Below are 21,340 nucleotides of genomic sequence, written 5' to 3'. Positions count from 1 at the left end.
ATTTTTCTTTCTTTCTTTCCTGCTCTGGCATGTGACCACAGCAGCTCACAGATATACTGAGGTCTTCTAGTGCAGGAGCCTGTGCACAGAACTGTGTAAAGTGGTAATAGATCTTGTTCTGTTCAACAGAGGATTATCATGGAAACCTTCTAAAATCCACCAGAATTAATATTTGAGCACCAGGAGAAGTTTGTGTTTCAAATAACTTGCCCTAAAATAAACATAAACGTCTATTACGCCCAATATGATCTCTTGAAATCACTTCAAATCATTAATAATCTATATTGTATCAGAAATATGTGTGCAAAAATAAAATGTAATTCCTTGCAGCTAAAGTATTACCTAAAGTAAACCATTTCAACACTGAATCAAATCATTTCAATGGCAGAAATCACACCTGTCTCAGGGGATAAATTGAGTATTCAGGCTATTAAATCCATTCAAGCGACTCTATTGTATCCCACTATGTATTGTGCCTTGTAGAGAGAAAACAGTTCCGAAAATTATAAAATCATTTAGCAAAACAAATGCATCAACCACAACAGCCTCACATGGAGAAGGGGCTGAGGAGGTGAAACCCCTTCTCACTGAAAACTCTGTACAGTGAATAGATTCATCTGACGTAATGCCATTGAAAATGAAAAAAAAAATGCTACTGGAACCAGACATTTTGGTATCAGAGTTTATTTTTACATTTTCCTTATTACAAAGCTCACAGGCCACCTATGGCCCTGCCTGCCAGGCCAGGGGAAGGCTGGGAGCAGAAGCTTTATATGGTTAATTAAAAATACAAAAAAAGCTCTGCGTGACTGCAGCAGCTGATTCTTAGCAAAAAATCTGCATCAGGGCTCACCACTGAAATCCACCTCGCCAGGGCGCTTGTTACCAACCCTGTGCCTCAACCATGTTCCCTTGCTTCCCTCTTGTAGAGCCACTACGGACCTGGCACACAAATTGCTCGGTGGATACATCATCACAAAGTAAAACTACAGGAAAGGGGAAGCAGTGCCATTAGATGGAGATGCCTGCAGAGGCAGGAGCAGACAACCATTGAACATACAGGTGTGAGGCCACTTTCACAGCAGCTGCAGGTATGAGATCTTGAAGTCACAAGCTCAAGAAATCCCATCAAAGATCCACCCAATGTTTGGTCATTCTGAGCCTGCACTCCTGCCAGCTGCACCAAGAAATTGCACTTGCTTATTTGGTCTGTAGAGAGTTTTTAATTGAAGATGGTGGTACCACATGTAGTTCTGGATTATTCCTTAGGAAATGGTTTGGTTTCTGCAGTGCCTGAGTGGATGGCCTGAGTTATAGCTGATTACACAACATCTGTACAATAAAGCACAATTTACTGCCTAGTGAGTTACACATTCATAGATTAGTGTAGAATTAATCAGGTATTAAAGCTCACTCATAACAACAGATGTTAATACTGATTTCTTAACAAACTCCAAAAATTATTATCGGTGTTGAAGTAAATTAAGCCATTTATAAAAGATGAAAAAATACATTTCAGCTGTTAACAGTTTGTATCTGACTTTTTGCCTTGGATCAGGAAGAAGAGGTTAACTCATGGGTCAATCACTATTACGCCCAGGTTGTTACTGAAAAACACCTTCCCATCTTTGTTTTCACTGCATCCAGGCTTTCTCAAGTCTTCCATTAGCTGATGCTTTAGTTCAGGGGGGGCAGTTTTAGCAAAGTCAAGTGTTTCTGTCAGGAAGTCCAGCAACAGCTCCCCATCTTTGTCCCCTTCAATAAAGCAGCTCGTTATGTCCATGCGGGATGGGAGCTCGTAGAGCTGGTACTTCAGCCCAGCTGAATCCAGCATCCTTGGCAAATCAGCAGAGGAAACATAAGAGCAAAGATCTTCCAGAGGGAAGGAAGACCCATACTTCTTCCACAGTGTTTCCCAGCCACTCTTTCCTAAGAGATAAACCACCAAAAAAACACTGAGTTAAGGAAAAACACGATTTGAAAGCAGCTTTGATTGCCTGGGTTTTTCAGCAGCTGTCATCATTGCAAGTGGGAGCTTTCCAGAGCTGGGACATGTCCTGGGGCATGGTGGAGTTGGCTGCCTCCCTGCTTCTGTTCCTCAGGTTTGAGGGCTGCAGGAGTGGGTGGACACCTACCCTGGAGCTCCAGCACCTCTCCTTGAGCCTCCAGCTGAGGCCAGAGCAGTTCACACTTTTCAAGAGAGGTTTTATAAAGCAAACCAGCTAGGTAAGTTGAAAAGTCCCCACATAGGTCTTCACATCTTTATTTTACCCCAGCCTGGATCTCTGATTCAGTATTTCTGCTGTAAATCATTTCTAAAAGGATTACTCGGAATGACTGGACAGGATGAAAATAACTTTGAGCCTAATGAGCAGCTCTTGAAAGTTACAACAATAATTCTCCCTAGGTGCTAAAACCAGTTACTCGTGGTTTTGCAGTTGCTTTATCTGCAGACAGTTATTTATAGTCAAATAAACAGTGGTGTTTAGAAGAGAGGCTACAATATTTTCTTTCACCTGGTGGAAACTGAACGCAGAGCACTAATTGCAGGAAATCTGCTGGTGTCAGTGTTGTGTGACTCAGTGCCATCTCTGAGCTGAGCAATTATCCCCTACCTGAACGCAGCATTATTATAATGGCTCTCGGAAGGCTCAGCATATGGCACTGCTTTTGTTTGCAAGGCAGTGTCAACAGATCCGCAGCCCCTGCAAGTCCTGCTCTGCCGGCAGGGTGGGAGCAGAAGGGATTGCAGCCTCCACCGACTGACCCCAGCCCTCTCCTACCAACCCTGCTCCCAGGCTGGCTTTTAACCAACACACCCTGATGTGTTTGTGCTGGAGATGACATTACCTTTTGTGAAATGAGCTTTGTTCTGACGATCTTTCAGTAACTCCTTTTGTTTCAGTGCTCATTTTCATTGCACTTCTTCCTTCCCCTCTCTATTCTCTTGTTTCCCTCTTGGTTTTTTCCCTTCTTCCTTTCCTGTCTGCTGTTCTGAGTCCTGCTCCTCTCTCCCACTTTTTTGTTGCCCCTGGCAATTTCTGGCCCAGAGAGGACTTCAAATATTTCTCATGAACTCAGCACTTTAATCATTTTAATTTTGAATAGGTGCATATTCCTTCCTGTATTCACATTTTATGAATATCCAAAGGGACAGGTTAAGCAACTGGAAAAGGGTTTTAATTAACTATACGCAGGTAATCAGCAATAGTCTAATATTACGATCTATTCTCATTCAGCCAAAGAACATGAACAGGTTTTTAAAAATAATTTTACATACCGATTTCTTGTTGTGAACTGCTTGAAAACACTTCAAACTAAAAACATTTCAGAAAAAAAAGTAGTTTGAATAAATTCAGGTCAGAAGTGTCACTTCATAGTGGACCCTTCATGAACAAAATAAAAGGAACTTCATCAGTTTGCAGATGTGACCAAATTCAATGGGAAATTAAGCTTAAACCTCTGAACAAATAATGCTTAACATCCCTTTCAGAGTTGTTAGATGTGGCTGTTTACACAGCTAAAATTTCAATAGCTTTTGAGGCAAATTAAAGGCTTTCTAGAGTCAAATTAGACTTCACCATTGCACTATCTCTGGCATACCTTGCCCACAGTATTAAAAGATTGCTGCTTACTCTGCTCTAGCATTTTCCTGATGGACTGACCACAGAGCATCTCTATGAGATCCGAAACAGCCTAAGAATGCTGTTTTGTACCCAAAATGATGATATTAAGGAAATGGGCAGTTTGAGAAGAAAATGAACCATATGTGCTCCAACACCTGCTGTACGGCACAGCCGAGCCCCACCGTAGCTGTTAACTTAATGCCACAAGGCTCTGGGAGAGAGAAAATGCAGTGGCCAGCCTGGAAAGCCTTTTCCAGCAAAGAGCTGAGGCTGAAGGGGCTCCTGAGAGGGAGAGCTGTGGGATGGAGCCTCTCCTGCTGCGGGGCCTCTGCTGCCATCCATCACCGGACAGGCCGTAGGATGGAGAAGGACAGAGAAAGATGCTTTGTGCCCATGATAGGGGTTTTTTTGTCTCATAAAACCTTGGTTCTTTACAAGCCATGCACATACAGACAGACAGTGCAGGTTTCAGGGGTTGTCTGTTCACCTCTGTGGCCTGTGTTAAACACAGGAACCCCAAAGGTCCTCACGGCCCTTCCCTGACTGAGTGGAGCAGCTCTCACCTGACACCAGGATAATGAGGAGCTTTGCCTGCGATTCCAGGAGGCTGTGGAAGTACCGGATAGTTGCTGGGATATCTCTCACATAATAGAGCATCTGGAAAAAAGCAGAGATGCTTATAGATTACAGTGTCATCCTGGTGATTATTACTTGTACCACTCATAAGAGAAACTGTTGGGGTCCCTCCCCCGCCATGTAGCCCTGGGAGAGGGGCCCTGAGGGCACAGACACGGGGCTTCCCTGTCCCTGCTCAGCCTCGTTCCCATTGGTTGGTTTGTGTTCCCTGCGCGGGCAGAAGGACCCTTGGTCCCGTGACTGGAACAGTTCCTGGGCAGAGCTCCGGCCATGCGGCTGGAGAAATAAACATCTCTGAAACAGCTATCAAGAATCTGTCTGTCCATATATATTTCCTTTCCACGGGACTCCTGGTTTGGTATATGCGTGTTGCAGGATCCCCACTGCAACAAATGGTGGAGATTTGTGAGCAGAACGATCCCCGATCCCTAAGCGACTGATTTGTGTGAGTAAACCCTGGAAACTTTGGATTCCTCTTCTTGGTTTTGCTTTGCTATTCCGTATCTAAACTATGGAGGAACCGTGGGAAGACTCTTGGCTCTCAGAGCCGCATATGGACATTTATCTTAAACTTAAAATGATTCTTGAACAACGATTTGTAAATTTTAGCTTGATTCAAGCTCAAAAAGAACTGAAACACTTCCTGGCATGGTTGTTTAAGAACTTTTTCTATGTTTCTTGGGATTTAATTCTTACCAAGGGCTTTTGGAAAACCGTTTGGACACAGTTAATACTGGAGTCAAAATATATGCCGATGGAAGAATATTTTCGTGAATATTATTTAGTTACTGAGACTGTTGAGCAATGTCAGCTGTGTCCTGGTGAAGGGAAGCCTGGCGCAGGGACCGTGCGGCCCAGGCCACGTGCACCGAGCGCTCTGCGAGCAGCAGCGAGGCAGTTCCCGCGCGCGGGCGGAGCCACGCGAGCCGCAGTGTCGGTGGCGGAGCGGGGGAGCGGCGGGACCCGGCGGTGCCCGAATGGCCCCGTGCAGCGCGTGGTGGAGCGAGCCCCGTGAATGCCCGGCCGAGAGGGGCGGCGCGCGGGCGGCAGCTGGCGGCGATGGCGGTGGAACGGAGCCGCGCCCAGCCGAGACGCGCACTGGAGCCGGGCGCGGGGGGGGTCGTCGCTCGGGGGCCCGGCCGAGACGTGGGTGCAGCGCCCGGCAGCGGCAGCGAAGCTGCGACCAGAGGAGGCGACGCACGGAGAACTGAGCGGCGTGGCCCGGCCCGGCCCGCGCAGCCCCGAACGCGACCCCGGGAAGAGCGCGCAGGCACCAGCAGCCCCGACAATTCCAACACGGGAGCGACCGAAAGAGACAGCAAAGACGCAGCGAGACAGAAAACAGCAGCCACTCGGAAAAAGGAAAAGATCATAGCAACTAAGACCTTAGGGATAGTAAAATGGTATAATGTTAAGCAAAATTATGGTTTTATAACAAGGTGTGACAACCAGCAAGACATATTCGTGCATAGAACTGCTATTAAAAAGAATAACCCTGAAAAATGCATCCCAAGCTTGGGAGATGGAGAGGTGGTGGAATTTAATATTGTACTAGGGAGAAAAGGGTTACAAGCATCGCAGGTCACTGGGCCTGATGGTGTTCCTGTAAAAGGCAGTATATATGCAAAAAATCGTAGTCATGTTAGACAGTATCTCCATTGTAAGTCCCCCCTACAGTCTCCCTTTCCTAATCCCACCTTTCCCTTTTACCCTATGTCCTATTACCCCCAGTGTATTCCCAATCCGTTTTTTCACCCATGGTTTCCCTCACAAAACCATGCTTTTGCCAATTGTTTCCCCAAAAATCCCTTTCCAATGCCGAGTGGGGGATGAAAAGGGGGAGGGAAGAAGTTAAACCCTCTCCTGCCTCAGTTTCCCCACAAAGCATGCTCAGAGAATTCTGTCTCCCTTCTGTCAGCCCTAAGATGTTCCAGAGAATCTGTTTGGACATTTAAAGACTCAGGAGGGTGGCTTGTTTTGTTTTGAAACTGTTCTTGTTATGTTTATCCAGTTGTTTTCATTCTCCTTTTATTAAAATAAAACGGGTGAGGTGTTGGGGTCCCTCCCCCGCCGTGTAGCCCTGGGAGAGGGGCCCTGAGGGCACAGACACGGGGCTTCCCTGTCCCTGCTCAGCCTCGTTCCCATTGGTTGGTTTGTGTTCCCTGCGCGGGCAGAAGGACCCTTGGTCCCGTGACTGGAACAGTTCCTGGGCAGAGCTCCGGCCGTGCGGCTGGAGAAATAAACATCTCTGAAACAGCTATCAAGAATCTGTCTGTCCATATATATTTCCTTTCCACGGGACTCCTGGTTTGGTATATGCGTGTTGCAGGATCCCCACTGCAACAAGAAACCAAATGGGGGCAATGCTGGCAGAAAAGCAAGGGACAGTGAGGCACAATAGGAAGGTGTGGGCAGTGGGCTCACACTGCAGGCTCAGGGCTCTCATGTCGTGCCTGCTCTCTGGCACTCCCAGGACCCAGCTCATGTTCATTCATTAACCTGAGATAAAGAGATTTGCCCTTCTTCAGTGAAGGCTTCAGTGAAGTTGGAAATACAAAGGCAATTTCATGGAGAAGACAAGGAGCTTTTGAAGACACTAGCTAAAATGTATTCTTAGTTGACTGCCACCCACAGCCTGGTTAATAGGACTACTGTGCTCAAAGCTGCTTTTCATTTCTGCAGTTCATTTATGCTAAAGCACTTCAAATTACTGGGAAGTAAACTCACCTTTCTTCCCCTACAAGTGGATAATGAGGTCACATACTTCATGCATACTTTTAACAGCCGAGTCTTTGACAACATTTACTTTGCAGAGAGTCTTACCTGGATCATGTGAATGAAGTCCCACTTTTTAGTCTTCTTTTCTGCATTCACTCGACTTTCATATTCATAAGCTGTCTCCTTGTGCCAGGTAAACTTTATGTTCTCGAGGTTTGATGCCTGAGCCACATGCTCTGAAATAGAGGGGAAGGCAGGACAGGGTTATCTCAATTGCAAATATGGGGCTGCTTTACACTCAGAGCTTTAATACATCCAAAAGCCATATTTAGGTAGAGAGTTTTGGTACCAGTTTAACACAACAGTGGAATATCTAAAACCTTGAGCCCATATGTGAGGAGAAGGCTGTAGAGGGCTTTATAGGATGAAATCTTAAGTGAGCCTGGTGCTTTTCACTTAGCTCCTTCATTTGGGTTCCTCTGGTGTTCACCTGATTTAAAGAAAAAGTAAGTTCTTCCTCATGCCTGGCTCAAGCTGAATTAAAAGCTGTTGGCTGGTGTTGGGGTCCCTCCCCCGCCGTGTAGCCCTGGGAGAGGGGCCCTGAGGGCACAGACACGGGGCTTCCCTGCCCCTGCTCAGCCTCGTTCCCATTGGTTGGTTTGTGTTCCCTGCGCGGGCAGAAGGACCCTTGGTCCCGTGACTGGAACAGTTCCTGGGCAGAGCTCCGGCCATGCGGCTGGAGAAATAAACATCTCTCTGAAACAGCTAGCAAGAATCTGTCTGTCCGTATATATTTCCTTTCCACGGGACTCCTGGTTTGATATATGCGTGTTGCAGGATCCCCACTGCAACAAATGGTGGAGATTTGTGAGCAGAACGATCCCCGATCCCTAAGCGACTGATTTGTGTGAGTAAACCCTGGAAACTTTGGATTCCTCTTCTTGGTTTTGCTTTGCTATTCCATATCTAAACTATGGAGGAACCGTGGGAAGACTCTTGGCTCTCAGAGCCGCATATGGACATTTATCTTAAACTTAAAATGATTCTTGAACAACGATTTGTAAATTTTAGCTTGATTCAAGCTCAAAAAGAACTGAAACACTTCCTGGCATGGTTGTTTAAGAACTTTTTCTATGTTTCTTGGGATTTAATTCTTACCAAGGGCTTTTGGAAAACCGTTTGGACACAGTTAATATTGGAGTCAAAATATATGCCGATGGAAGAATATTTTCGTGAATATTATTTAGTTACCGAGACTGTTGAGCAATGTCAGCTGTGTCCTGGTGAAGGGAAGCGTGGCGCAGGGACCGTGCGGCCCAGGCCACGTGCACCGAGCGCTCTGAGAGCAGCAGCGAGGCAGTTCCCGCGCGCGGGCGGAGCCACGCGAGCCGCAGTGTCGGTGGCGGAGCGAGGCGCGGCGGGACCCGGCGGTGCCTGCCCGGTCCTGTGCAGCGCGTGGTGGAGCGAGCCCCGGGAACGCCCGACCGAGAGGGGCGGCGCGCGGGCGGCGGCTGGCGGCGATGGCGGTGGAACGGAGCCGCGCCCAGCCGAGACGCGCGCTGGAGCAGGGCGCGGGGGAGTCGTCGCTCGGGGGCCCGGCCGAGACGTGGGTGCAGCGCCCGGCAGCGGCAGCGAAGCTGTGACCAGAGGAGGCGACGCACGGAGAACTGAGCGGCGTGGCCCGGCCCGGCCCGCGCAGCCCCGAACGCGACCCCGGGAAGAGCGCGCAGGCACCAGCAGCCCCGACAATTCCAACACGGGAGCGACTGAAAGAGAGAGCAAAGACGCAGCGAGACAGAAAACAGCAGCCACTCGGAAAAAGGAAAAGATCATAGCAACTAAGACCTTAGGGATAGTAAAATGGTATAATGTTAAGCAAAATTATGGTTTTATAACAAGGTGTGACAACCAGCAAGACATATTCGTGCATAGAACTGCTATTAAAAAGAATAACCCTGAAAAATGGATCCCAAGCTTGGGAGATGGAGAGGTGGTGGAATTTAATATTGTACTAGGGAGAAAAGGGTTACAAGCATCGCAGGTCACTGGGCCTGATGGTGTTCCTGTAAAAGGCAGTATATATGCAAAAAATCGTAGTCATGTTAGACAGTATCTCCATTGTAAGCCCCCCCTACAGTTTCCCTTTCCTAATCCCACCTTTCCCTTTTACCCTATGTCCTATTACCCCCAGTGTATTCCCAATCCGTTTTTTCATCCATGGTTTCCCTCACAAAACCATGCTTTTGCCAATTGTTTCCCCAAAAATCCCTTTCCAATGCCGAGTGGGGGATGAAAAGGGGGAGGGAAGAAGTTAAACCCTCTCCTGCCTCAGTTTCCCCACAAAGCATGCTCAGAGAATTCTGTCTCCCTTCTGTCAGCCCTAAGATGTTCCAGAGAATCTGTTTGGACATTTAAAGACTCAGGAGGGTGGCTTGTTTTGTTTTGAAACTGTTCTTGTTATGTTTATCCAGTTGTTTTCATTCTCCTTTTATTAAAATAAAACGGGTGAGGTGTTGGGGTCCCTCCCCCGCCGTGTAGCCCTGGGAGAGGGGCCCTGAGGGCACAGACACGGGGCTTCCCTGCCCCTGCTCAGCCTCGTTCCCATTGGTTGGTTTGTGTTCCCTGCGCGGGCAGAAGGACCCTTGGTCCCGTGACTGGAACAGTTCCTGGGCAGAGCTCCGGCCATGCGGCTGGAGAAATAAACATCTCTCTGAAACAGCTATCAAGAATCTGTCTGTCCATATATATTTCCTTTCCACGGGACTCCTGGTTTGATATATGCGTGTTGCAGGATCCCCACTGCAACAGGCTGGGATGAACTGTTACCAGGCCATGAGCAGCACCTTTCATGTTGAACAGAAGGACTGATGGCCCCATCACTTATGTGCCACACAAAACCCACGTGGCTGAGCAGAAGCCAGGCTATGGTGGAGGATTTTCCCCAAACAAAAACAGGTGCTCAAGGATGGAGCAAGGCAGGGGTTTCTTGAAGAGAAGCACAATTAAAAGGTTGAGAAGGGCAGAGAAAGCAAATGCCTTCTTCTAAATTTGTGTAACTGGGATGGTGGGAGAGGGAAGGAGCTTTGTTCCATAAGCAAGGACCCATGTCTTGACGTTCAGCTGCTTTTGTGTTGGAACAATTTTGCAGAAGCCCACAGTTCTGACCAGCTGCTTCAGGCAAAAGGGATGACAGTGTTTTAAAGCAAAGAGCTTCAAGGAGTGACACATTGTGTGTCTTCAGACCTCAATACAGTGCACATCAGCGGCTGAGGAAAGCAGAATTTCGGAGAAGTGGATTCAAAGAATAAGTTACACTGAGGGCCTGGTTCATCACTGCATTTCTTTGGTTTTTATGGGAGCAAAACTGAGAGATAATTTCATAGTGTAGGGATGCTGGAATACTAATGTCTGTCTGCTGGCATATGGAGCTCATCTCACTTCGTTGCTGCCTGGCGTTTGGGACTGCTCCAGGACAAAGCAGGCCCTGATTCAGTTCCTGTGCTTCCCTGGAGTTAGCATCAATTTAAAACTTCCATGGCCCAAAGGCAGGCTGAGCCTTAGCTACAGAACACGTGTTCAGAACACGATTTGCTGGGACCAGTGCCTTTACACCACAATGTTTCTCCTTTTGGGCTCTGATTAGGACACATCTCTGTCACACAGATGAGAAATGCTCCGTCAGTGCTTATCTCCTTTTCTGTGGCTGGAAATGGGCCACCCCTTTCAGATGCTGCCACTGTTACTCTGTTAGCTCCCATTTATCAGTCACTGGCCCCAGCACTGGCAGTTCAGATTTAATTTGCTGTTCTAAACTCAGGTGTCATTCAACAGCAGATCCTATCCCCTCACCAATAATCTGGGGCAATCTGGTTCAATTTAATTGTTGATCTGTCTGCAAGGAGGAGCTGGGAAGAAAACTGAATTGTTTTCCAGGCTGGGCCTTCAAAGTCCAGATTCTAGGAAGTGCAAACTCGTCATGGGATTTTGGTAAGTTTCTGCCTAAATACCCATCTGAAGCCATTATGAAGTTTTCCTGTTTTCTCCTGGCTTCACCCTAGACTCTTTTCCCAGTCAGAAGCTGGTTGTGTACCTGATGGGTGCCATCAAAACTGGGCTGCCTGCAGTTGTGCAGTGGTGATGCAGCTCAGTTGTGGGGCCACCAACACTCCAAGCATGGCCACCAAGGGATTCCACCAGGAATGAAGGAAATCCACAGCCTGTCCATGAGGCTTTGAGAAAGGTTCATCACATGCCACACCCTAAGAGAAACATGAGTTTGTCAGCACTGCACATCCCAGTAGGAAGTTTCTCTTGTGAGCTTGGCTTCGCCTTCCCAAGGAGAAAGCATTTGGTGAGGCAGAAAACATAACTACTGAATCCTCAGAGGTGAGGATAATGTTTCTAATTCTCCGTGGAAAATCTTAGGCCTCAGAAACCTAATTAATGGTAGCTACTGGGGACATGATTAATTACCAAATAAGAGAGCTTAAAGAAAGAAATTCAGATGAATATTTCATTTCTAGTTTAACATAAAACTTAAAATAAGGACAACAATTTTATATTTTCTTTAACTTTCTTCTGGAAAGAAACTCACTGCAGTAGGATAGGACTGCCAGTTAATTGGTGGTAGGTGGTGGGACCACTGGGATGATTCATAGCAAATCCAGTCCAGCGTAGCCCAGACAGGACAGAAATTCTTTGTTCAAGTGCACAAACTGTCTCATAAACAGAGAAGATGCCGTGCTGCCCATCCTTCACCATTTCAGCCTGGAGCAAAAGCTCCGGGGATTTTGCACAAGCCATCTTTTAAAAGATCAGGTCTGTGTTATATAGATATAAAAAAACTAGGTTTTTCCTGAGAGCCTTTGGTGCTTCCAGTGATTCTGAGCTAGCTCACCATAGGGAGAAAGGGATTGTTGTGGGGTTTTTTTCCCCTTTGACTTCCACAAGCTGATTCACACTGGGAATGCTTCATTTTTAAGGACTTCAGCAGGACCAAGACTGGAGATTTACAGTGTGGTTTTACAGCCTGGTATTTACTATGGTTTGGAGCGTTTCCAACAAGAGAGTCGGCTGATGAGGTTCATTCATCGCTGTCACTTCCATTCAGCAGCCACTCTCTGGCCAGGTGTGCTCTGCTCCGGGCTGGTGTCACCTCCACACACCACCACAATCACTGAATCCTGCTCGGTGCTGACCCAGTGATAATCAAACTGTGCAATGCTATTTAATGCTCACTTTGTAGGGCAATTTGATCAAAGCACCCTCGTTAACACTCAATCCTCCTCGGAAAACTTTTCGCTTTCCTTCATGAATGCTGCTTAGACCTTTGGGCTGGGGGAAGGAAGGAAGCTCTGAGCCCCAGAGCACACGGCAAAAGTCTTTCCTATCACTCCTGCTTTCCTTTCCATGTTTTCTAATTCAAAGCCTGGTAACTAGTTTGGTGCCCCACTGTGAGGTTTAGTTATTTGTTGGAAACGATTTTTAAGATGTGAGAGAATTACCATGAGACACTAAAATTTTCCCTTTGATGCTGAGGAAGGATCCTGATTCAATGCAAGTTGAAAGCAGAAAAATTTTCTGAAATGCAGGGATTTCACTTCATTGCCATACAATCACCCATCACTTCCCACCTTGTTTAGCTTTTAAAGTCTGTCTTGCCAAGCATTTGCCATGCAGATTACTTTGCAGAGAGACTAACATTTTAATGAGTGAACATTGTTGAGAAGCAATGATGGCAAAAAAGCATGAAATTGTGAATTTTTTAATTTTTAAGAGACAGTTCTGACAAGAAGGCATTTGAACATGGGGTCATCCATGTTTCAACACTTTTTAATGCATGTAAAATAAGTAATGTAAATTTAATTTATATAACGTAAAAATACCTTTGTACTTGGAGATTTGGTCAGCACTGGGCTCTATTACTTCATTGTTGATGGTGGCCTCAGGATATCTGGCTCGTATTTTTGAGAGGATCTGCAAATCCATCTCACCTAAGGAAGGAGGAGACATGAAACAGAAAGTGAAAGCAAAGCTCAGGCAAAGGTAATCTCCACCACCATCACATGCCCAGTTTGCAGACTGATTTCTGCCATTTATGTACAGATGCACTGCACAGGTCCATGCAGCTGCTTTGTATTCTCAGTAGGCTGTCAGTGAAGATCGAGCTCTAGGATTTGAGAAGAATTTAAGTATCAGTCCCAGCTCTCTTCATTTCTCCTCTCAGACTGGCACCATCAGGGCCAAGGGAAAGCCAGACACAGTCATGCCTGTGGCTTGACCTCATGTTTTCTGGACGTGGTCTAACCTCGAGGGAGAGATCCCACACAACTCTCACAGTGCCAGTTCTGATGGTTCCAAGTCACCAGCAAACTTGGCAGGATTTCTCAGGAGTCAGTAGGAGCATTTTTAGCCGGACACCTCACTGGTTACAAGGTCATGTGGGGGAAGGCAAAGGGAATATGTGTTTACACTGGAATCAGAGACAATATCTGTATCTGTTTGTCTTTAGTGTCCTGTGAGTTTTCCAAAAAGAATGATGAATAGAGCACATACCATTTGTGTTTAGCTAACCCCTGTTTACAGAACACCCCAGGGATGACTGTGTTTCATGTTTTTGTTGAGGAAGAGTTCTCTCTAAACACTGCTCAGGCCAGCTGTAATTATTTTATTGATGGATGTACCAGTAGATGCAAGATTTCAAAATTTAAAAATAGCTCTATCATTCTCAGCTCTCTCACCCCATCTGCAATAAACGAAACTCAGGGGGATGGTGTTTCTGACTGAGGCATGGGTCCAGGGGCAATATTCCACTGGCTTGCTCAATTTTCTCCAACCTCTCTTCTGCTTATTGTATTTGGATAGATTTTAGGTGGAAAAAATTATAGTACAATGAATTAAGGTAAGAAAGAGTAAAACAGAGGGTAACTACAGTGAATAACAGATCCAGGGCTCATGTTACAAGCAAATATTGAGCTTTGTCCTGGAAGATTTACTTGTGCTTGCACAAAACTCCATGTTATAAAATTCCTTACAAATGAACAGAATTTTGTACTGAATGAAAGGCCACCCAGCAGAGTTATGGAGTGGAAAACCACCCAGCAAGTTGTGATGGCCAGATAGGCCCTTGCTGAGGGGCCTGCACAGCCTCTGCCCACTCTCATCATTTTCAGAGCCCCTGGACTCCCACCACTTCAGCATTAGCTCCATCATGCAGAATATTTGAGATACAAAAGGAAAACACTGGGCATTAAATTGCTCAATAGTGCCCAGAGGACATATTACACAAAGTGAGGAAGAGTTGCATTCTTTCAGACTTATGTCTCTTTCTTAAAGCAACCAGCAGCACCAACATTTACATGGCATCTCTGGAAGCATGTTCTTTGAGGGAGGGAAATTGAATTTCTGAGGCAGCAGAAATAGCTGCAGCTTTGCTATCACTGCAAGCCCTGTATTCTGTTGAAAAATCAGAGCAAAGCGAGTTGTCTGCAGCCTACCATGGTAAAATTGGGGAACACAGAATTTGTAATGAACTACTGCAATAGCTGTGAAGGTCCTGATTAAAAAAAAAAATTGTATTTCCATATGCAGATAGCTTAATATATTCTCTTCCTCTCTTGTGTGGCCAAATCACCCTTGTACTGTTTTTAACCAAAAAAAACCCACCCCTTTGATTCATAACTTAATCCACAGCCTTAACTGACTTCGCTTATCTCTTTTATATGCAAACAAGTGTCCCGAGGCATTTTACAGTCAGCTCTGTGGCAGCTTGCATTATCAACAATTTGGCAATTAGGCTATCCGAATTATTTAAACTCTCCAACACAATTACCTTTTAAAGGCTACCACTATGTTCGCCATTAAGTTTCTAATTAAACATTTTACGTAACGGGATTGTTTATAGGCCGGTTGGTACTTTATAGCAGCGTTGATGACTTTAATGGTTTTTAAAGGTACAGAGTGCGGGGCGCTGGAGTGTGAACTCGATAAGGCAGCGGCTGCAGCGAAGGCAGGAGCCGTGTTGGGGCGGGTGTAATGGGGTGGGATAAGGCAGGAAATGGGTTCTTGTCTCCCGAGGTGGAAAAGCGGAGAGGAAACGCTTTCCTTCCGTGCTCCGTCCCTGTGAAGGGCAGGGGCGGGTGGGGTCGGGGCAGCAGCTCCATCACTGCCCTCCCACATCAGCCAGGATTCCCAGATGCTGGGGGCATTCGGGAATCGGCTCCCTCCTGACCTCAACAGGACCCGTGATGGGAACAAACCAGTGAGCAGATGGGGTTGGGTGATCTGGGGATTTTTACATTACAAAGTGAGCTTTGCCTGCACATTACTGATTGATGGCAAGCTGGACTGCCTCTGGCCAGGGAGTGAAGTACCCCACTAAGGAAAGTGTTCCTGATAGAAAATTCCTTCCTTCCTTCCTTCCTTTTTTTTTTTTTTTTTTTTTTCAGAAGGATGGTTTGCTTTGGAGAGCAACATTCCTGCTCTGTCGCACTGCCTGTTGTATAACTAATGCCCGCCATTTACATACAATTACTGCATGGAGGGGAGACTGACAAAACTGAGGTTAGCCTTTGGCGATGGCATGACTACGGCATTTAAACTAGATTAACTGTTCATATAAAATTTAAGTATGGCGACTTAATGGGCAGAGAAGGAAACACGTTTTAATTATGGGGGCACTTAAGCAAGAATTTAATGAAATGAAGCCACTTGATCTTACCGGTATTGTTTTTCCACTCACTGAACTTAAGATGAAAGACTTACTATTTCTGATTTCTTCTGGATTTCTTCTGGAGCTTATGTTCAGCTCCAGTGTTTTGGGGGACAGTAGCTCCAGGAGGAGCTTCTACACTGATGGTGGCCAGCAAATCCAGGCAAAGCAGAGCTCAGCCATGGCTCTCACATAGCAGTGATGGGAGTTACCACCTCAGTAAATAGTTACAGGTGAGAATAGTTGCAATGCAGGCAAAAATGCAATACTCTGAGGAATCTAAGACATTAATTTGTTTGGGAGGTTTTTGCTTGTTTTTGGAGTTTTTTTGTGTAGAAACCCTAAGAAGCAGTTCGAGATTCTCTCTGCCTTTGAGGAGTGATGGTATAGAAGGAGGGGGTTTTGTGGAGGACATAGAAGAATCAGAGTGGGGAGGCACAAGCTGTTTTCAGATGATGTGGTCACACACCAACTAACACCAACTGTCCCCTGGAGCTGACTTTTCAAAGAAAGACTCATTTCCCACTCTGCTCCTTCTGCAATTTTTAACCCCGTATTCTTAAAAAAAAAAAAAAAAAAGGTAAAAACATAAATATTGAAGTCCATATCATACCTGCTCCACCACCAACGCTTAGAACATTGATAGTAGACTTCCCATTTCCAATACTGAAAAACATTATTTATGCATTTTAGGAGAGCTGCCCAGTACAGAGGGTTTCATGCATGATGTGAGACACTGGAGATCCCGTTAAGACTAAAATTTGCAGGACAAAACCCAAATGTAATGTGTGTGTACACAGGCATGCCTGCGAGCGGGCAGGAGGGATCACATTCAGAACTCTGCCCTTTGGATACTCATGATCTCCAATTATTTTGGCAATTTGTAGAGGTGGCATTTTGATTTTATTATGAGTGCAGAAGCAGGTACTCGCCTTCTCTGTGTCTGTGCTCTGAGGAACAGAGAACCGTCTGAGTCTGGACCAGCAGCTTAAAAAATATTCGTAGAAGTTTCGCACTATGCAAAATGGGGAGGGAGAGGTAAGAGTGTAATGCTCTTAAAATCCCTGAGTGAGGGTCTGGCAGAGCAATGAAACCCTGAGCCCTGAGAAGAGCCTCCCCAGAGCCAGGATTTGATGCTGGCTGCCTGCTCCCAAGCCAGTTTGCAAAGCGAGGGGCCCAGCAAAGGACACACGCTGCCAGGCAAAGCAGGAGCATTATCCAGCCATCCTAGAGAAACCCTAAATATTACCTGAAGAGATTACTTTTAGAAAGCTCTTTTCTATCAAGTTTGGTGCTAGAATGTAGTAGCTGTTAGTGCATTTCAGAGCTGATTCAGGGCAAGCTGGGTGTGTGTGCAAGGAAACAGCGCAGCCTAATCTCCTCCTTGCTAGGCAGCCTCCGGAGAGCCGTGTGTGCGAATGGAACCTGCAGCCAAGCCCCATCAGAGGCCGACAGACGGGGCAGGGAGCAGCAATCTGCCTCTCACAGGCAGCCCCCCGAGCCCCGCACCACCGTGGGACCGTGGCCCTGGCTGTCCCTCATCCCGGGGTGGTCACCCCGGCGTTACCTCGCTATCACGCCCGGCAGCTGCCTCTCCACGAACTCCTGCATGCACTGGTGCTCGGTCGACCTCTCCAGGAAGAGGCGGAATGACTGGAGGTATCTGTCAGGATCAGCGAGCAAACTCCTCATGGGTGATGCCATGCTGGGGGTCCGGAGGCTGCAGGAGGGGACAGGCTGCTCCCTGCAGCTCTTCTCTCAGGTCTAGAGAAGGAATGAAAAGTGCTGGAGGGGAAAATCCAGCCTGTGCCCGGACTTTGTTCCTTATCGCCAGCCCTGCCACTGCCTTGGAGCCTTACGTAATCTTGTAACAGAAGCTGTAAATGGGGTCCAAGCAGCAGAGGGTAATACATCATCTTTAATCTGGGCAGAGCAAGTGCCAGCATTTTTTAACTCTGCTGACAAAGGTCTCTGTTAAAACACAGTAAAAGGGTCTTTAGATGGTTCTTAAATACAAGAAGAAATCCTCTGTTTTGTGAAGGCATGGAGAGGCTCCAAAGGCTGGGCCTGGATTAGAAGAAAGTGCAATACTCATCTCAAGAGACGCTGGCAGATGTCTCTATCTGTTTTTTTAATCTTTTGATGTTCTTAAAGGGAATGTTGATGGTGGGGTGAAAACAATAAAAACCTTATAAATGCACTTTATTTTTCTAGTTCTTCTGAAGATAATGGTACAATTCCCATGGGTTAAGTAGTTAATTCACCAAAGCCACGTGAGTTACTGGAATAGATGCTGTGCTAAACCAGGCTTACAGGGAATCAGGAGCATGGAAGGCAAAGCGTGTCACCAGGGAAGTGTCAGACTGTACCTTGAAAAGTGCACAAAGATGTCTTTATCCTCTCTTAAACTGCAGTTTAACTTCAACACAGCTTGTCCTAATTGGCAAGGAGAAAGAGGAACCCTCTTCCTCCTCACGGGCCCCATGTTTAAGGACGCACCACATTTCCTCAGTGTCTCTTACCATCCGCTCTGGCTTTCCTGAAGAGGTTACATCCCAGCCCCCTCTTGTCATTTTTACAGCTCCCTTTGGACTGTCTCCAGCCAAACCCCATTGATGCTGAAGTGCAGCAGTCAAGGGCAAAACCCTCCTACCCCCCTGATTTTCCTGGCTCTCAGCACAGCTGGGACAGCTTCCCTGGCCCCACTGAGACCTTGCACCCGCTGCCTTCACTCACCAGCATGACCCCTGGAATACAAACCTTGGGCTTTTTCCAGACTACTTCTCTTGTGCCTTTGAATTATAGTGCTGGCCTCTGTTGTGCTCAAGTCCCTCCCAGCTGCACATCAAATAACACAGCCTCGTCCCTCCTCCAAGCCATGAACAGAAACACAAGCAACAGGCTCAGGTTCATATTTGCCATTACCTCCCTTTCTGGCAATGAACTTCTGACAGATTTTCTAACTGTGCAACCAGTTTTTCACTCACCCAATATCTGTCTCATCAAGGCCACATCTTCCTCACTTGTTTATGAGAATGCCATACACAATGGTGCCATCTCCTTCTCCCCTGTACACCAGCAGATAGATGGGCTTGGAACAATTTCCTCCTGATATATCCGCATTGCCTGCCAAAATGATACGCAGAAAAGACTCCACTACTGGAATAAGTTGTAAAGTCGGTATGTTTACTCCAGTGCTGGGACGCACGGGGGATCGCTCCTCCAAAGTCATGTGCGCCGACAGCTGCACTCAGCCTGGTATATATCGGGTTACAAGTTCCATATTCATTAAGTTTCCCAAAATGCCTATACATATTCATTACCCAGCCCCGCCCAGCCTCGCCTCGTATTACAACGAGCCCAAAAGTCATTGACAGCTGCGTTGCGCTTGTGCAGTGTCGTCTGGTGGTCGTGGGCAGGGGTCTCTGGAATGAAGTAAGAGTCTCCTTCATTCTGAACTTTTCACCTCTCTTCCCTGTGCATGCTTTTTATGTCCCTGGCCCAGGTCCAAACTTCGAGGCTGGTTTGACTCAGTTTTAGGTTTAAAAACAGGATCTTTGGTCAAGATTCCTTCCCTTTATCAATAGTCTCATATCTTCTCATCCTGCTTTGGTAGGCACAGTAAGTGTTGAGCAAGGTGTATGCACTGTTTTTAACAAACAGCTTTATAGCAAATCATTTCACCTCTGCTTCCCCCTCCTCTACCTGAGTCATGACCATCATCCTATTCTCTTTCTGCTGCTTGAAGGACTATTTCAAGGGTCTGTTTCTAGGGACAGCCATCACGCTGAGCAGCAGCCCAGCTCCCTCTCCTACCCCCTTTCCAATGACAACATCAGCTGCCTGACTTCGCCCATTTTCCTTCAGTACCTGTGACAAAGGTAACGTCCAAGACGTGTTTTGGTTTTGCAGCCCATGGGCCACATCTCCTCAAATCCCAAAGGTTCCTGCAGGAAGGAGCATGGTGAAGGTTGGTGACAATTCACCTCCTCCAGCGTGTGCTGCTGCCAGAGCCACTGGCAATGGCTGATAGTTCATAATCAATTAGCAATGTCTGATAATTGCTCTCCTTGGAGCAGTCTCAGAGACCTCTGGAGCAGGTCCCAAGGTTGATTTTCCACCCATATTGCCTCCAAGGCAGACTGGCTTTGGCACACTCACTGCTCCCTACCTTCTCAGGCAGCAAGGATGTTTTCAACCAAAAAAACAGCAAAACTGAACATTGTGAAGAGCACTAATGAAAAACACTCTGGTACAACAATGGTAATGAGTAGCTTTAAAAACTTTGCCAGCCTCTGAATGACAACCCCTCCTTGACCCAGATGAGCAGCACTCAAACCCCCAACAACATCTGAATTAACCTGGGGAATCCAAGCAGGAATCTTTCCAGAGAGAGTAAGGAAGAAAACTCCTGCATGTGCTTCGGATGATAATTACTCACTGCTACCCCACCCTGAAAACACACTGGTGTATTCTTTGTTTACCCATTCCTTTGCTATGCCTGACTCCTCGCTTTTTATTTTAACTGCAAAAGGAGGCTTTGCTGTTTGCCACTAATCTATTTTTACTACCTTCAATTTTGAAAAAATATTTTGCAGTTTACAAGAGGAGATTTAGATAATCGACCCTTTTTCTATGCCTCCCTCTACTTCCCATGATTTAATTTGCCAACATCCCCTGCTCAGCAGTCTCTAATGAGCAGCGGAGATTCATTTTCATGTTAGGTGCAGTTCAAGGAATTTGTCTCATTTCTTTCATTACACTTTTGGCTGTCGGAATTTGCCCCATTTATTTCATTCTATGTTTTTTGCAGTTTGAATTGCGGACAGTTAACTTTAAAAATTAGTAAAGAGACGGAAGGAAATGATTTTTTGTGAATTAGGCTGATAGAAACTTTGAGTAATAATATTCACTCAGGCATGTTCCCTTCAGTGATAATCCAAATTTAAACGTGGCTCTCTAAAAAGATTGAGGAGTTTTGAAAGCGGACACTGTTTATGCTGCGGTTACTTGATTCCGTCCCTGCTTTGTGCCAGTGCGAGCAGAGTGAAACCTGCTATAAACTCACCATAAACCCTTTAAACCCTCCCCGTGAAGCCAGCAAACAAAGTGAGCATACCCTAAGCAGTAACCTGTCTGCAGTGGGAGCTTGGGTTTATTAGCCCAGGATTACATGTGTCGCCGAACGCCAGCGAAAGCAGGATCCGTTTCGCAGGGAATCTGCTCCATCAGCACTTGCTCCCAGGCAGCCGTACTTACGTGGGGTGTCTGTGCCCCTCAGGGATGTGGGAGTGATGCTGCTGAGCTCCTGGGATGTGATCCCAGCCGGCCACCTCCCAGTCCAGCCACCTTTCTGTCCAGCCACCTTCCCCTCCATCCACATTCCCAGCGGCTGCTGCCGTCCCACCCCCGGGCCAGCGTCACGGGGGAGGTTTTGCTGCCTGAGGAAGGAGCAGAGTTACAACCTCATGTGGCAGCAGCTGCCTGGAGAGGCAGAGGGGCAGCGCCAACCCTGCCACGTCCACTGGTGCTCTCTTCGTGGTCCCCACCAGCTGTCTCCCAGGACACACTCGCACAGGCACCCTGCCGTGGGAACATCCAGACACAGAGCTCTGTCTCTGTGTTAATTAGAGTACAGATGACAAATGAA

General features: G+C 46.7%; 1 protein-coding gene across 3 annotated transcripts; it reads right to left on the bottom strand.

Annotated features, from left to right (window-relative positions):
* Positions 1-668: 668 nt before the first annotated feature.
* Positions 669-21,082, bottom strand: LOC125328910 (histamine N-methyltransferase-like). Of its 3 annotated transcripts, XM_048310148.1 has the most exons (7): positions 20,950-21,055; positions 17,258-17,454; positions 16,304-16,356; positions 12,866-12,973; positions 7,086-7,216; positions 4,190-4,283; positions 669-1,929 (listed from the first exon to the last, which is right to left on the bottom strand). In XM_048310148.1, exons 2-7 carry the CDS (start codon positions 17,392-17,394, stop codon positions 1,574-1,576), a joined length of 879 nt encoding a protein of 292 aa, XP_048166105.1. In that variant the 5' UTR covers positions 17,395-17,454; positions 20,950-21,055; the 3' UTR covers positions 669-1,573. The 3 variants fall into 3 exon arrangements, with proteins under 3 accessions (XP_048166105.1, XP_048166106.1, XP_048166107.1); XM_048310149.1 differs by lacking the exon at positions 20,950-21,055 and having other exon boundaries at positions 17,258-20,168; XM_048310150.1 differs by lacking the exons at positions 16,304-16,356; positions 17,258-17,454 and having other exon boundaries at positions 20,950-21,082.
* Positions 21,083-21,340: the final 258 nt, after the last annotated feature.

Source organism: Corvus hawaiiensis, chromosome 7 (genome assembly GCF_020740725.1).
Source record: "Corvus hawaiiensis isolate bCorHaw1 chromosome 7, bCorHaw1.pri.cur, whole genome shotgun sequence".
Classification (NCBI taxonomy): domain Eukaryota; kingdom Metazoa; phylum Chordata; class Aves; order Passeriformes; family Corvidae; genus Corvus; species Corvus hawaiiensis.
The sequence above is the reverse complement of the archived record's forward strand: the minus strand, read 5'-3'. Positions and strand labels throughout refer to the sequence as shown.

Coding starts and splice junctions, on each gene's coding strand:
- LOC125328910 (XM_048310148.1), bottom strand. CDS start 17,394: ATGGCATCACCCATGAGGAGTTTGCTCGCTGATCCTGACAGATACCTC. Junction 16,357..17,257: donor CTGCCGGGCGTGATAGCGAG/GTAACGCCGGGG, acceptor AATGTTTTTCAG/TATTGGAAATGGGAAGTCTA. Junction 4,284..7,085: donor ACTTCATTCACATGATCCAG/GTAAGACTCTCT, acceptor GCTTTTTTCCAG/ATGCTCTATTATGTGAGAGA.